General features: G+C 28.8%; 1 protein-coding gene across 50 annotated transcripts in view; it reads left to right on the forward strand.

Moving 5' to 3' along the window:
- bt (projectin protein bent) overlaps positions 1 to 14,973 on the forward strand; it is a 432,362-nt gene that overhangs the window by 284,130 nt on the left and 133,259 nt on the right. For 48 of the 50 annotated variants that reach the window (XM_075363582.1, XM_075363597.1, XM_075363590.1 and 45 more), the window contains 5 exons: positions 773 to 945; positions 6,248 to 6,375; positions 8,960 to 8,980; positions 12,247 to 12,400; positions 14,501 to 14,800. In XM_075363582.1, coding sequence (XP_075219697.1) covers positions 773 to 945; positions 6,248 to 6,375; positions 8,960 to 8,980; positions 12,247 to 12,400; positions 14,501 to 14,800 — 776 coding nt within the window. The remainder of the gene's footprint in view (positions 1 to 772; positions 946 to 6,247; positions 6,376 to 8,959; positions 8,981 to 12,246; positions 12,401 to 14,500; positions 14,801 to 14,973) is intronic. The other 2 variants (XM_075363591.1, XM_075363592.1) reach the window with 1 other exon arrangement.

Below are 14,973 nucleotides of genomic sequence, written 5' to 3' on the forward strand. Positions count from 1 at the left end.
ACATAATAAATGTAATTTAAACATAATATAGTTATAAGCTTATTTAGGTATAAGACAAGCTTGTTGTCATAAGCTGCTTAAGCTTATTGTTATTTTACTTCAAAATAGAAATTGACTGTATTGCCATAGCTACCTATGTGCACTTGTTTCCTTAATTTATAAACTCTTCTATACTGTCATACTGTGTTGGACTGGATGGTAAAATGATTGGTAAGCAAAATCTTAATTTGTTATGAATTTCTTGTTACTGTATACACAACAAAAATTGACTAAAGTAAATCTATTTTTTTTACAATTGAAAAGAATGTTGACTTAACCAGAAGTAATGAATTGAAACTTCTTTTAAAAGCTTTAGAAATTTTTTTTTAAAAAGATAAAAAATAGGGAAAGAGTTTGAAATATTTTTTAAATCCCCTATAATTTTTAATGTTATGCGTAACATAAATATCCCACTGGTGAGTGAGTGGGACATTGTTACCAACCAACTGTCGTAACAACTCTTATCTGATACTGTAGAACATAGGATCAAATTCAAGTTAGGTCATAGTTTCTTTTTTAGTATAGTTTAATTGTAATATTTAAAAAAGAGAGAAAATAAAATTTAAAAAAAAATTATTTTTAAATTTATGTAGATTTGATTAGCTACTGTTTAGATAAATAAAATGAGCCATTACCTAAAAGTTCAGTGTGACTGTATTTCACTTTTTGAATTTATTTTATATTCTTTTAAATTGTAATGTGCTTTTACTTTATCATTAATTGTTTTTAATAGATTTAAGCCTGACTGGGAACATGCTATTGAAGTACCGGGCGATAAACTGGTAGCTAAAGTTCCAGATCTGAAAGAACGTGCTGAATATCAGTTCCGTGTAGTTGCAGTAAACAAAGCTGGACCCTCACCTGCATCTGATCCTACAAAGATGCATGTTGTCAAACACAAAGCGTGTAAGTTATCCCATTTTTTCTATGTAAATTTATTATTAATAAATATTTGAAGTAGTGTTTGAATACTACTGTAAGGTTGATTGTAAAAGTGAAAAAATATAGTGAAGACATGTACTGAGATGCAGAAAATTCTTTCAATTCAGCATAAATGATAGGACAAGTATGAATACCAAAATTACTTCAAGGCTAAGAGCTACTTGCTAGGATTTTAGCCAGTCCTTGCTAGGATATTTAGCTAGGTTATAATTTTATATTGGTATTGCTTAATATTAAAGGTATTAATCTATGTTCTGGCTGAATTAGGTTCATAGCTCAGGGTGGCAAATTTTATTATTGTAGATGAAAAATTGAACTCCTTTTCTTTTGAAAACTCAGATATTTTAATCCTAATTTCATTTTGATTGTCAAAACTGGTTCATTGATTAGTGTCTGCCTGCCAATTCATAAATGAAATATGTCATTAGCAGGTTAAATATGATAAATGTAAATAATCTATTCTACCAGTCATATGTAGTTTTTTAATAATCTTTTCTTCTATATGAACATACTGGAATTTATTACTTTATTTAAATACAGATGTCATTACAGCAAGATCATCAGTATTATTGACTGAGATGTGAAAAACCTTAAATATACAAGGTCTGTTCAGAAATTAACCGAACATTTTAAATTACACCATTGGAGATATTTAGTTTTGTGCTTTTGGCAGCATTGTGTTCCGCATAACCTCCTCTGTAACCACACCTTTTTTTGGATTTTTGATATCTTGTTTACTTTTCCTGTTAGTTATTTGAATGCAACATTTAATTATTAGTAGCGATTTTTGTAACGTTGGATTTTTTGATGATTGAACTTTTGTCTCGATGTCGTAGCCGTAAATCCAGTTTTCATCTCCGTTATGATCCTTTGCATGAATGTTTCATTGTCATTGGCTTGTTCAAGAAGTTTCCAATAAACGTCACTCGATGTTCTTTCTGCTGCTTGGTCATCAAACGTGAAACAAACTTTGCTGTAACTCGATATATGTTCAATTTGTCAGTCAAAACGTCATGGCACTTATCCAATTGAGATGCAACCTCTTCTGCAAGTTCTCTGACAGTTAATTGGCAATTTGTACACACCACATCGTTGATTTCCTGAACGTGGATGTCATCAGTTGAAGTCGAAGGCCTTTCTGGTCAAGGATCATCTTCAACGGACTGACGATCACTATCCATTCGTAACGTGCGTGCAACCCAGAGCATCATCTCTGTAAGCTTGTTTCAAAACTTGGAAAGTTTTCCCCAGTTTCACGCAAAACTTTACGTTGTATCGTTGCTCCTGAAAAACGCACATTAAAAATGTCGCTAATAATACTTAAACATGTTGCACTCAAATAACAATAACATGAAAACTAAACGAGATATCAACAATTCAAGAACATGAAGTTACAGAGGAGGTTATGTGAAACACAATGCTGCCAGCCGCACGTCACTATATATCTCCGTTGGCGCGTAATTAAAAGTGTTCGATTATTTTCTGAACAGATCTCTTATATACGAGTATGTAAACAAATTTGTTGATGTAGTGAGTTACATCAGTACTGAACAACTGCTATATGATATTGCATGAGTCAGATTGAATCTAGTTTTTGATATTGTTAATGTTACTTAAATTTGAATGCCTGCACTCCTGTGTACTTGGATTGTTAGATTTCAAATAATGGTAATGCTCAGGGGCAATCAGATAGACTGTAGGCTAGAATTTTGACTCTTCTGAAACTTTTCTAATTTTTTATGAAAAAATATCCGTTGAGAAAAGCACTTGTAACAATTTGATAATTCAATTTTTTTTGTATTCAGTCATTTGACTGGTTTGATGCAGCTCTCCAAAATTCCCTATCTAGTGCTAGTCATTTCATTTCAGTGTATCCCCTACATCCTACATCCCTAACAATTTGTTTTGCATATTCCAAACGTTGCCTGCCTGCACAATTTTTTCCTTCTACCTGTCCCTCCAATAATAAAGCAACTATTTCAGGATACCTTAACATGTGGCCTATAAGTCTCTCTTCTTTTAACTATATTTTTCCAAATGCTTCTTTCTTCATCTATTTGCTACAACACCTCTTCATTTGTCACTTTATCCACCCATCTGATTTTTAACATTCTCCTATAGCATCACATTTCAAAAACTTCTTGTCTTTTCTTCTCAGATACTCTGAATGTCCAAGTTTCACTTCCATATAAAGCGACACTCCAAACATATACTTTCAAAAATCTTTTCCTGACATTTAATTAATTTTTGATGTAAACAAATTATATTTCTTACTGAAGGCTCGTTTCGCTTGTGCTATTCAGCATTTTATATCGCTCCTGCTTCGTCCATCTTTAGTAATTCTACTTCCCAAATAACAAAATTCTTCTACCTCCATAATCTTTTCTCCTCCTATTTTCACATTCAGTGGTCCATCTTTGTTATTTCTACTACATTTCATTACTTTCATTTTGTTCTTGTTTATTTTCATACAGTAGTTCTTGCATAGGACTTCATCCATGCCGTTCATTGTTCCTTCTAAATCCTTTTATCTCTCAGCTAGAATTACTATATCATCAGCAAATCGTAGCATCTTTATCTTTTCACCTTGTACTGTTACTTCAAATTTAAATTGTTCTTTAACATCATTAACTGCTAGTTCTATGTAAAGATTAAAAAGTATCAGGGATAGGGAACATCCTTGTTGGACTCCCTTTCTTATTACAGCTTCTTTCTTATGTTCTTTAATTATTACTGTTGCTGTTTGATTTCTGTAAATGTTAGCAATTGTTCTTCTATCTCTGTATTTGAACACTAATTTTCTAAAATGCTGAACATTTTATTCCAGTCTACATTATCAAATGCCTTTTCTAGGTCTATAAACGCCAAGTATGTCGGTTTGTTTTTCTTTAATCTTCCTTCTACTATTAATCTGAGGCATAAAATTGCTTCCCTTGTCCCTATACTTTTCCTGAAACCAAATTGGTCTTCTCCTAACACTTCTTCCACTCTCCTCTCAATTCTTCTGTATAAAATTCTAGTTAAGATTTTTGATGCATGACTAGTTAAACTAATTATTCTGTATTCTTCACATTTATCTGCTCCTGCTTTCTTTGGTATCATGACTATAACACTTTTTTTGAAGTCTGACGAAACTTCCCCTTTTTCATAAATATTACACACCAGTTTGTATAATCTATCAATTGCTTCCTCACCTGCACTGCGCAGTAATTCTGCAGGTATTCCGTCTATTCCAGGAGCCTTTCTGCCATTCAAATCTTTTAATGCTCTCTTAAATTCAGATTTCAATATTGTTTCTCCCATTTCATCCTCTTCAACTTTCTCTTCTTCCTCAATAACACCATTTTCTAATTCATTTCCTCTGTATAACTCGTCAATATATTCCACCCATCTATCGACTTTACCTTTTGTATTATTGGTGTACCATCTTTGTTTAACACATTATTGGATTTTAATTTATGTACCCCAAAATTTTCCTTAACTTTCCTGTATGCTCCGTCTATTTTATCAATGTTCATTTCTCTTTCCACTTCTGAACACTTTTCTTTAATCCACTCTTCTTTCGCTAGTTTGGACTTCCTGTTTATAGTATTTCTTAATTGCCGTTAGTTCCTTCTACTTTCTTCATCACTAGCATTCTTATATTTTCTACGTTCATCCATCAGCTGCAATGTATCATCTAAAATCCAAGGTTTTCTACTAGTTCTCTTTGCTCCGCCTAAGTTCGCTTCTGCTGATTTAAGAATTTCCTTTTTAACATTCTCTCATTCTTCTTCTACATTTTCTACCTTATCTTTTTTACTCAGACCTCTTGCGATGTCCTCCTCAAAAATCTTCTTTACCTTCTCTTCCTCAAGCTTCTCTAAATTCTACCGATTCATCTGACACATTTTCTTCAGGTTTTTAAACCCCAGTTTACATTTCATTATCACTAAATTATGGTCGCTATTAATGCCTGTTCCAGGGTAAGTTTTGCAGTTGATGAGTTGATTTCTAAATCTTTGCTTAACCATGATATAATCCATCTGATACCTTGCAGTATCGCCTGGCTTTTTCCATGTGTATATTCTTCTATTATGATTTTTAAACTGGGTGTTGGCAATTACTAAATTATACTTTGTGCAAAACTCTATAAGTCGGTTCCCTCTTTCATTCCTTTTGCCCAGCCCATATTCACCCAGTATATTTCCTTCCTTGTCTTTTCCAATCTCCAACTATTATTAAACTTTCATCTCCTTTTATGTGTTTAATTGCTTTGTCAACTTCTTCGTATATACACTCTACCTCATCATCATGGGCACTTGTAGGCATATAGTTGTTAACAATCATTGTTGGTTTAGGTTTTGATTTTATCCTTATTACAATAATTCTATTGCTATGCATTTTGAAATACTCTACCCTTTTCCCTATCTTCTTGTTCATTACTAAACCTACTCCTACTTGCCCATTATTTGAAGCTGAGTTAATTATTCTAAAGTCACTTGACAAAAAGTCGTTTTCCTCTTCCCACCGAACCTTGCTAATTCCTACTACATCTACATTTATCCTATCCATTTCCCTCTTTAAATTTTCTAATCTACCAATCTTTTTTAGACTTCTAACATTCCATGCTCCGACTCGTAGAATGTTATTTTTTTAATTTTCTGGTGACCCCTTCCTTAGTAGTCCTCACCCGGAGATCCAAACAACGGATAGTTTACCTACAGAATATTTTACCGAGGAAGGCACCTCCATCATTGCTATATGAAAATGCAGAGAGCTACATTTTCTCAGAAAAAAAAGCAGCTGTAAGTTTTCCATTGTTTTCAGCTGCGCAGTACTCAGAGTATTGAGTGATGTTGATATGGCCGTTGAGGTCATTCTGACCTACGCCCTTAACTACTACTGAAAGAGCTGCTGCCCTCTTTCAGGAATCATTCCTTACTCTGGCTCTCAACAGATACCTCTTTGATATGGTTGCACCTTTGGTCCAGCTACTCTGTATCACTGAGCACTCAAGCCCGCTCACCAACAGCAAAGTCTCATGATTCATAGAGAAAGGATAATTCAATAAAAAATATAAAAACCTATTGTTTTTGTACAGATTGTAGGTAGCATTTGTCCAGAGATCTGGGAAGAAGAAGCCTGGATATACATCATACATGAAATTATTCTAGAATAGTAAAATTGTAGCATGATTATTTTATTAACTCCTTAATAAATATTATGAACAACTCTATAATATGTTAGATAAGCAGTGTTGTTGAATCTTTCTTTTTTATTATAGTGAAACCAAGAATTGACAGGACAAATCTTAAGAATATTGTTATTAGAGCTGGTAAATCATGCAAGTATGATGTCAATATTAGAGGTGAACCTCCACCAACTGTTACATGGTTCCTGGCTGATAAGGAGGTAAAATTAAAATTTTTGATAATTTTATTGTATTCAGATAATATTATATAGTGTTATGAAATGTAAATGTCAATGTATGTTTCTGTACTGTTTTGTTTATTATTATAAATTGTACCTGTCACATTCCTACTATATTGTAATTTTTCCTGTGTATTGATACTCCTCTCATCTCATGTTTATATATTATCTCTACTGTGTTTTCCATATCTTTTTTCTGTACCTTTTATATTTTGTAACTTTATGTGTGATTTGTTTATCCTTCAGTCCTTTTGTGATGATTTTTTATTATATGAAAATTATTGATTTATCAAAATACTGATAATGGAAACATTCAGTTGATAACTAATTAAAATATATCTCAATTCTATCAGTTTATTTTTATTTGTACTGTTTAATTTCTGTTTTGTATAGAATATTAAATTGTATCTATTTTTTCAATTGTTTATAATTCAAATTTTATTTTTTATTTTTATCCTAATTTCATAGTACTTTGTAAAAGTAAAACTGCTATTACTGTGAAAATAACATAAAAATCAAGAATGCAACCTCTTTCTGGTTCTATGTCAATAAATTTAGCAGTTTATTTAATATGTATAGTGTATATACATTTTTTTCTATAATTTTATTGCTTTAACATATTTCATTTATGGAAATAGTTTTTATTATATTTTCTTCAATATTAAATTTTTACTTGAAAATTATAGAATTCTTTTCAAATATTCTTAAATAATTAATTACTAACATAATAATTAATATTTATTATTCACATATTTAGGAAGCTTAAAAGTTTTTTTATGCTAGTTACCACTTTATGTTTCACTTGTATTTGTTGATTCTTTTTATGTTTGTAGTATACTTGGTCAGTACTCAATTAATACTTTGAATGAGATAATTTTACATTATTTGTAATAGTTTTTGAAGATTAACGTATTATAAACAATATTGTTATTGAATCTTTATACATTTTATACATTATTCATGCAATTTTTTCATGAAGTTCAATAAGCTTTGATCTTTTTTGGTAAGTTTTAATAATCTCCTGTTCATGTTAAACATGAATACTAAAAATGAGAACTAAAAATAAACTGTGTACTTAATCAATGGATTGTACCGATCCACTTTCATTATGTAATCGTAATAAACTGTTTATTGATAAAATTATTCATATAAAGTATTAAATGCTTCATCATTTGTGAAACAAGGAAGCAAATGATCAGTGTAGAGTTTTAGAATTAATTATTTATGCCTTTTTTAGGTTCACTGATAAATTTGTTACCAAATTTTCTTTACAATCTCTACTTAAGTAACTGAACTGCAAAAATTTTCAAGCATTAATCTTTGTTCATGGAATACTTTTGTAATGGAGATTACGTTACTAAATGACAACAATTCTGACTAGTGCAAGTATCTGCCCATGTCTGTATCTTTATATTTCTCCTGTATTTACATAACCATTTGTAACAAAAATTATATGATGGTTATCTTTAAAGTAAACATTGTTAAATTATTTAAATTTTTATGAAAATACTACAAATAAACATTTTTTTACTAAAATCTTAGTAACTCATTTTTTTTATTTTAATATTATTCATCATTATTACTGCTGCCAACATCAATTCATTTATCATACCAACCGAAAATTTTGAAATTCCTGGGCCATACTTCTTTGCTTCCAGTTCATTGAAACACTGCGTTAAAGTCTTATTTTTTGTGAATCACTTTCTACTCAAACATTTCTTCAGCTTTTTGAACAGATAGAAATCACTCAGAACTAATTTCAGTGTAATGAAATTAGCTCTGATGGAGCAAATTGTGTTTAGAGGAATTGAAAATTTCCCATCTAATTTTTCCTTTAAATAGCTTGTTACAGCTGCAGAATAAGTACGCACATTATTGTGAAACAACATTTCACAATGTGTATTATCATTATCATACATTTATTTGTGTTATTTATTGCATTAACATTGAACACAGCAACCAAATGCACATGAATTTCAGCTAGTATCGGATTTTAAAAATACAAAAAATTTATCATTATTTGAATTTCACAAACAGCAATAATGTAGGTTGTCTTATTATTTTTAAAACTTAGCAACTCTCATATAAATGAACATTTTCCAAATAAAAATTAGTTTTGGCAAAGAAAATAATCTTGCATTAAAATTATACTGATACCCTTAAGTTACTATCTGGAAAAAAAATAACCACTAAGATGTAACTATCTGGTAAAAGTTTATTTAGTTAAATTCTATTAAGAGCTCAAACTATTCAGTGTTAATAAGTGTTATGATGTCATGTGTACTTATGTGCTAATTCCTTGATTTATATCATGTTCTTGTTGTTAATCAGCTAAAAATTTTAAAATAAATCTTTTCTGAAAAGTGATGGTATTGTAGTTGTTAATGTATACTGATTAAAATGGATTAACAGGCTCTCATAAATTATTGTATGGGCCAGAGTAAATCAGTTCTGCAGTTTATGTCACTTTTTTGGAAAGATTTAATACAATTTTTATTTACAAGCATTGTTAACTATTTTTTTTTTAATATGAATTTATTTTATTTAATTTTCATTTTTATTTCAGACCGATAAAATTATTGCTCCTGTGAGTAAAACTTTGTCATATTGTGGGTTATAAAAAGAGGTTATTTTGTGTACTGTTGATATGTTTAATTTAAGTAGATGCTTTATAGTTAAATTCTTTATGCTGATAGATAAAAAAAATTGTGATATAATAGTCAATGAAGTGGTTTTTCTCTTTTAAGTATTAAACATCTTTTAGTTTTTTCTGTAGAAGTTTTTGGAAGTAGTATTTTAAAAAAAATTATTTAAGATAGTATTTTTGAATTTTGAACTGTTTTTCTTTTACATACATATTTTTTTAATGTTTTTTATTCTACATTTACTGGAATTTGTTTTATTTATTTTTTATCATGACTTATTTTTGCTCATTTTTTTATTTTTAATAATACAATATTCATCAAAACAGTTTTTATTTTATTTTTTCTTTTAAACAACACATAAAATATAGTACATTCCACAAATATTTCATTTAATATTGTGTGAATTATGTAAATATACATTTTTTTAGATTTTATTATTTTCTTCTATTCTGTATTTCTATTAATTTCTATTGTAGTTTGCTTTTAGTTATATTATTTGTAGTAAACTTTCTTTTAAAGCTGCTTGCTATTATTTCCTCTTTAAATCTAAAATTAATATTAATTTTTAATAATTTTTTTTTTCCATTAATGAATATTATTGAATTATTTAGTATTGCCTTGTTTTAGCAATGATTTTATTTTTTGTTTTCTTACTAGTGAATTATACATTTTTTATTTTTAAGGGAATTAGAGTATGTTCTTCACACTAACTGTCTTTCTTAAATTCCTTTGTATATATTTTACTTTTTTACTTCTTCTATCCTTTAAAAACTTATTGAAATATGCTTATTTTTAGAAGTTCTTTGTTAAGGATATGATATTTTAAACATTTTGTCCAAACAGAAATATTATAAAATAGCTTTACAACATTTAACCTCAATAAATATTAATTGATATACGAGTATGTTATATGTAATTTTAATGTATCATGATATTGCATAACGTTATTTTAATGCTAATCCTTGTAAATTTGAAGAATCATGAAATTATTAAAAAATAGAATAATATGGTTTATTTTCTGTGACAGATAAATAATGGCTTTGTCTTTTGGCTTTTTGCAAGAGCTTCTGGATTTAATCCTGCTCAGACATGACATTTTTCACTAGCTTTAAATTACCGTACCACATTACTTCTCTTAAAGTGGAATTGGAAAAGGTATCTGGCCATAAAAATTCTGTCTAATTCCATTGGCCTGATTCCAGAAAACTGGGAAGAATGGCTGTTAAAAGACAAAAAAGAATGTTCTGGTTTATAAAGAAAGATTTACCAACAGAATATTTATGTATTCTATAGGTATTATAATTGTATAATATTGTGTTATTGTAAGTATCAGTAGTTCATAGATATTTACACATCTATAATTCTATCATTATATACCTAAAGTCTGTCTAATAGAGAAGGTGAATTGTCAAATAAAAATCTTCTTAAAATTTGTTAATCTTATTTTTAATTATTAATTATTTGATTCTTTTCATTATCAGTTGTTTTCCATATGCTTAAAAACATATGTAGTGTAAATAATTTATCTACTTTTGTTTTTGTCTCCTTCACTTATATATATATATATATATATATATATACACACACACACACACACACACACAGTATATAATGATGATTACTAAATTTTATATCAATCATCTATAATTTTATTCTCTCTGTTTTATCAATCCTCCTATCTACAGGATTTGTAAAATATTTTTAACATAAGAACATTTTTAGTTACCTTCCATTATTGTTTGGAAAAGATGTACAATAAGCTCTCCCATGTATCATAAAAATCCAAAATTTTGACTAATTGCCTGCTTGGCATGCGTATTTAATATAAAATTAAAATCACTTCAAATAGATTCTACTTTACATGTTTCATTACTATGCTATGATTTTCAAATATATTTAATTTTCTTTCCATGGTTTTGTATGATTTAAAGTTGTAAATCTATTTTATAATCTTTGAATATTATCTAGATTTTACTGCAGATTGGTGAAGGTAACCTTTTTATTTTATATTTACACTTGGTTTAAATTAGGGAGTAGTGTGGGTTTTATCATCTTTAGATCTGTATATATATATATATATATATATTATATGCATTATTAAATGCAATTATTGTTGCATTTAATAATAGAATCATAGCTTACATATTTTCTTGTAATTTCACTTTATAAGATAAATGTTTTCAATTACAACTCCAACAGCAAGCTTATAACTTAGCTGTCATAAACATCTGGAAAAGAACAAAGATTTACTGTGAGAGTTTTTATTGTAGAATAATATATAATGATAAACGTATACACAAAAAGCAGAGTACCATACAAATGAAATTTAAGAAACATTTATTTGATAAAACAAGAGGGACCAAGCGAAGACATACAAAATCAGTTAAAGGATCTGAGAACAGTTTTGCATGCTAGGTAAAGTGGTAAATTGTTTTAATTACAACCTGATTATTTCATAACACTTAGGATATCTTAGGGAGTAGCATCCTATGATTGAAGGGTGGTTAGTAAGGACAAAGTGTCAATAGCCAAAGTCACATTTAATTAAATAAATCTTATAGATCACCGTAAGCATATATCACCATAAGTAGTTTTATAGATCACCAAAATTAAACAGCATTGGGTATAGTTTTACACCATACCTTTGGCATTAATCAGTGGCTAATGATGGTAAAAATTTATACCTCATTAAATTAATCAAGAAAATATTTACAGATGATTAGTCACTTGGAAAAGGATTACAGACTAAATTTTCATAGTGTTAACCTGTGAAAAGAATACGTGTCGAGCAACTTATAAAAACAAAAGAATGCATTTCAGGAAAGAAATGCATTCCTGGATGATAACATAGTTTAGAAACTATATTCCTAGCTATGGTCACAGTTGGTAGTACTGTAATCTTTGTAGCTGATGATGCACATTTTTTCAACATGTTCATTTATTAAGGTATTCATCCTAATAACACTTTATGTATAGAAAAAACTATAGTGTTTGTTGATTCTATTTATGGTTTAATTCTTTTTTTAAATATTACAAAATTTTATTCATTAATGTGCTGTCTTTAAAATTCAGCTTCATAGAGGAAATTGTGTCTTGGTTTTATTACGAAGGCACTGTAGTGTTTTGTTGTGTGTTATGTTTAGATCAAAATATTCTCTAAATCTACTTACTTAAGAACAATTAAAAATATTTTTTTTTCTTTTTATAGGTGAAATCAGAAGGAAATATTGAGATTATAAACATTCCTTATAACACTAAGATAACAATCAGTGATGCTCTCAGAAAAGACTCTGGACTTTACAGAATTGTTGCTGAAAATCCTTCTGGAAAGGATGAAGCAGATGTTGAAGTTACTGTTTTATGTTAGTAAATGATCTTTTTATTGTAAATGATCCTTATAATTACTTTAGTAGATAATATAACAAAAGAACATATCTTATATATTAGTGTTTTTCAACTGATGGGTTCATGTAGCCTATGAGATTTTTCATGATTATGTAGTATAAATTGCTGAGGGATTTTTTGGCATGCTTGAAAATCAATTTCTTGTCAGATTTTTAGAAGCATCCTGTTATTTGCTAAACTTATGTTAATACAATTTAGTTGATTATATTGGAAGAATTTTTTCAGCTTCTTCATTCATCATATAATTGCAAAAAATTGATTTTTTTCCTGTATGATGCTTTGCTTACATATATATGTATGTGTTTTTTTATATTTAAAAATAACAAGAAGAAAATAGCGTGTTAAAATAATTCAAATGTCTAAACTAAAATGTTCATTTTCAATAGCAAAATGAAAAGCAGAGTACAAACCATATAAATGAAGTTTAAGAGAAATTTATTTGATACCAGTTAAAGGATCTGAGAACAGTTTTGGATGCTGGGTAAAGTGGTAAATTGTATCAATTATAACCTAATGGTTCTACAATACCAAGAATATTTCAGGAGTAGCCCTTGAGATTGAAGGGTGGGCAGTAAGGATAAAGTGCTAATGGCCAAAGCCACATTTAATTGAGTAATTCTTATAGATCACCAAAATTAGACAACATTAGGTGTAGTTTGACACCATGCCATTGGCAATTATTAGTGGCTGATGATCATAGAAATTTATACCGCTTTAAATTAAAAAAGAAAATATTTGGAGATTAGTTTCTTGGAAAAAAATTAAAGACTAAATTTTCTTAGTTTGAACCCATGAAAAGAATAAATGTCATGCAAATTACAAAAACAAAAGAATTTTTAAATTCAAGAGATTAGTATATATGAGAATTAGATCAAGAAAAAGATAATTAAAGATAGGGATAATTAAAGATGAAATGATTAGGAATAAAGAAAGAGGGCTAAGGATACATAATATAGCAATCAAAAGAATGCAGATGAATTATGCAAAAGAAGATAGATCATGACCAGTAAACAAAGAAATTGCTGTTATTCTTTGAAATGTGTTGTAATTAAGACATTTACAGTTTGATGTCAATATCTTTGACATTATTAGTCTAATAAACATTGGGAGCATTAAAGTAGACTTCTTTTTTCGGTATTGCAAACAGGATAAGTATATGGAACATTTCATCTTGGCTATTGTGACATTTTTATGATAAGAATAATACGTTTTTGCTCTGTACAAATAATACTAATGTGAAAAATATAGTCTTGCTTTTTTATGTTATGTTATTTTATTTTTCAATAAGATGTAGTCATAAAGACTTCACTTAATAATTAACACATGGTGTTTAATTATTTTTTTTAAATTAGCTTCCATGCAAATTCATTCATTGAAGAAGTACAGAAGCATTATCAATAATTAAAATATCTGAAATATAATCAATGAAACAAGATACCAAAAAATCGTATTATTAATTAAAAATTGTAGTAAGATATAGAGGAAAGATCTCTAGTGTTGATGTGATTCTTTTTGTAACAGTACTGATTATATTGTTCATTGTAACATATAATAGATTGAAGGGAAGTTAAACTTTTTTTTTGCAATGAATTGATGTGTGTATGTGTGTGTGTGTACAAGATTTTTCTGGTTTAAGAGCAGAAATACACCAACAGCTTCTTTTGTAGTTTGAAAAATTTAAGTTATTGTTGAAGTTGAACTGAATTCCAAATGTATAAAATAATTCAAAAGTGTTTTGAGTAAAAAATATTTTCGTCTTTAATTGAAGTAATTTTAGCAAAAGGAAATTGATACATTTAAATAAGCTTATATAATATGAAACCTTTTAATCTGTTAGCTCTTTTTATCATTTTCAGTTGTTCTTAGCTTACAATTACTTGGTTTGAGCTATGTTTCTGAACTGTATTGGATTTTTTTATAGTGGGTGTTATCAGTTGTTTTTTTAATCCTGTAATTTTTTCAGTTAAAGTAATTGTGTTATTTAAAAATGTAGTTAAGTGTAGTTATGATTACAATAAACTTTAATGTAATTGTTTATTATCTTTCTATGATTTCAGCTGCTCCATCTAGGCCTCAGGGACCAATGAAAGTTGAAGAAGTAACTGCTAATAGTGCTAAATTGAAATGGAAGAAACCTGAAGATGACGGTGGAAAACCAGTTACAGCATATTCTGTTGAAAAACTTGATATTGCTTCTGGACGTTGGGTACCTGTTGGACGTACAAATGAACCAGAAATGGATGTTAAAGGTCTTCAAGAAGGACATGAATATCAGTTCCGTGTAAAGGCTATCAATGAGGAAGGTGAAAGTGAACCGCTCGATTCTGAAGGAACAATTCTAGCAAAGAATCCTTATGGTGTGTAATCATAATTGAATTATTTATTTTGATTTAGATAGAATGGTAACTCAACTCTGTATTCCAGTTTCCCCCTTTCCTTCTTTACTGTATTTTATATCTCGGTTACATCAGTATAGCCTGAACATATGTAACTATTCACTTTGATACCTCAAGTTCATTCTGTTTAACAA

The sequence above is a fragment of the Lycorma delicatula genome, chromosome 4 (genome assembly GCF_047948215.1).
Source record: "Lycorma delicatula isolate Av1 chromosome 4, ASM4794821v1, whole genome shotgun sequence".
NCBI classification, from domain to species: domain Eukaryota; kingdom Metazoa; phylum Arthropoda; class Insecta; order Hemiptera; family Fulgoridae; genus Lycorma; species Lycorma delicatula.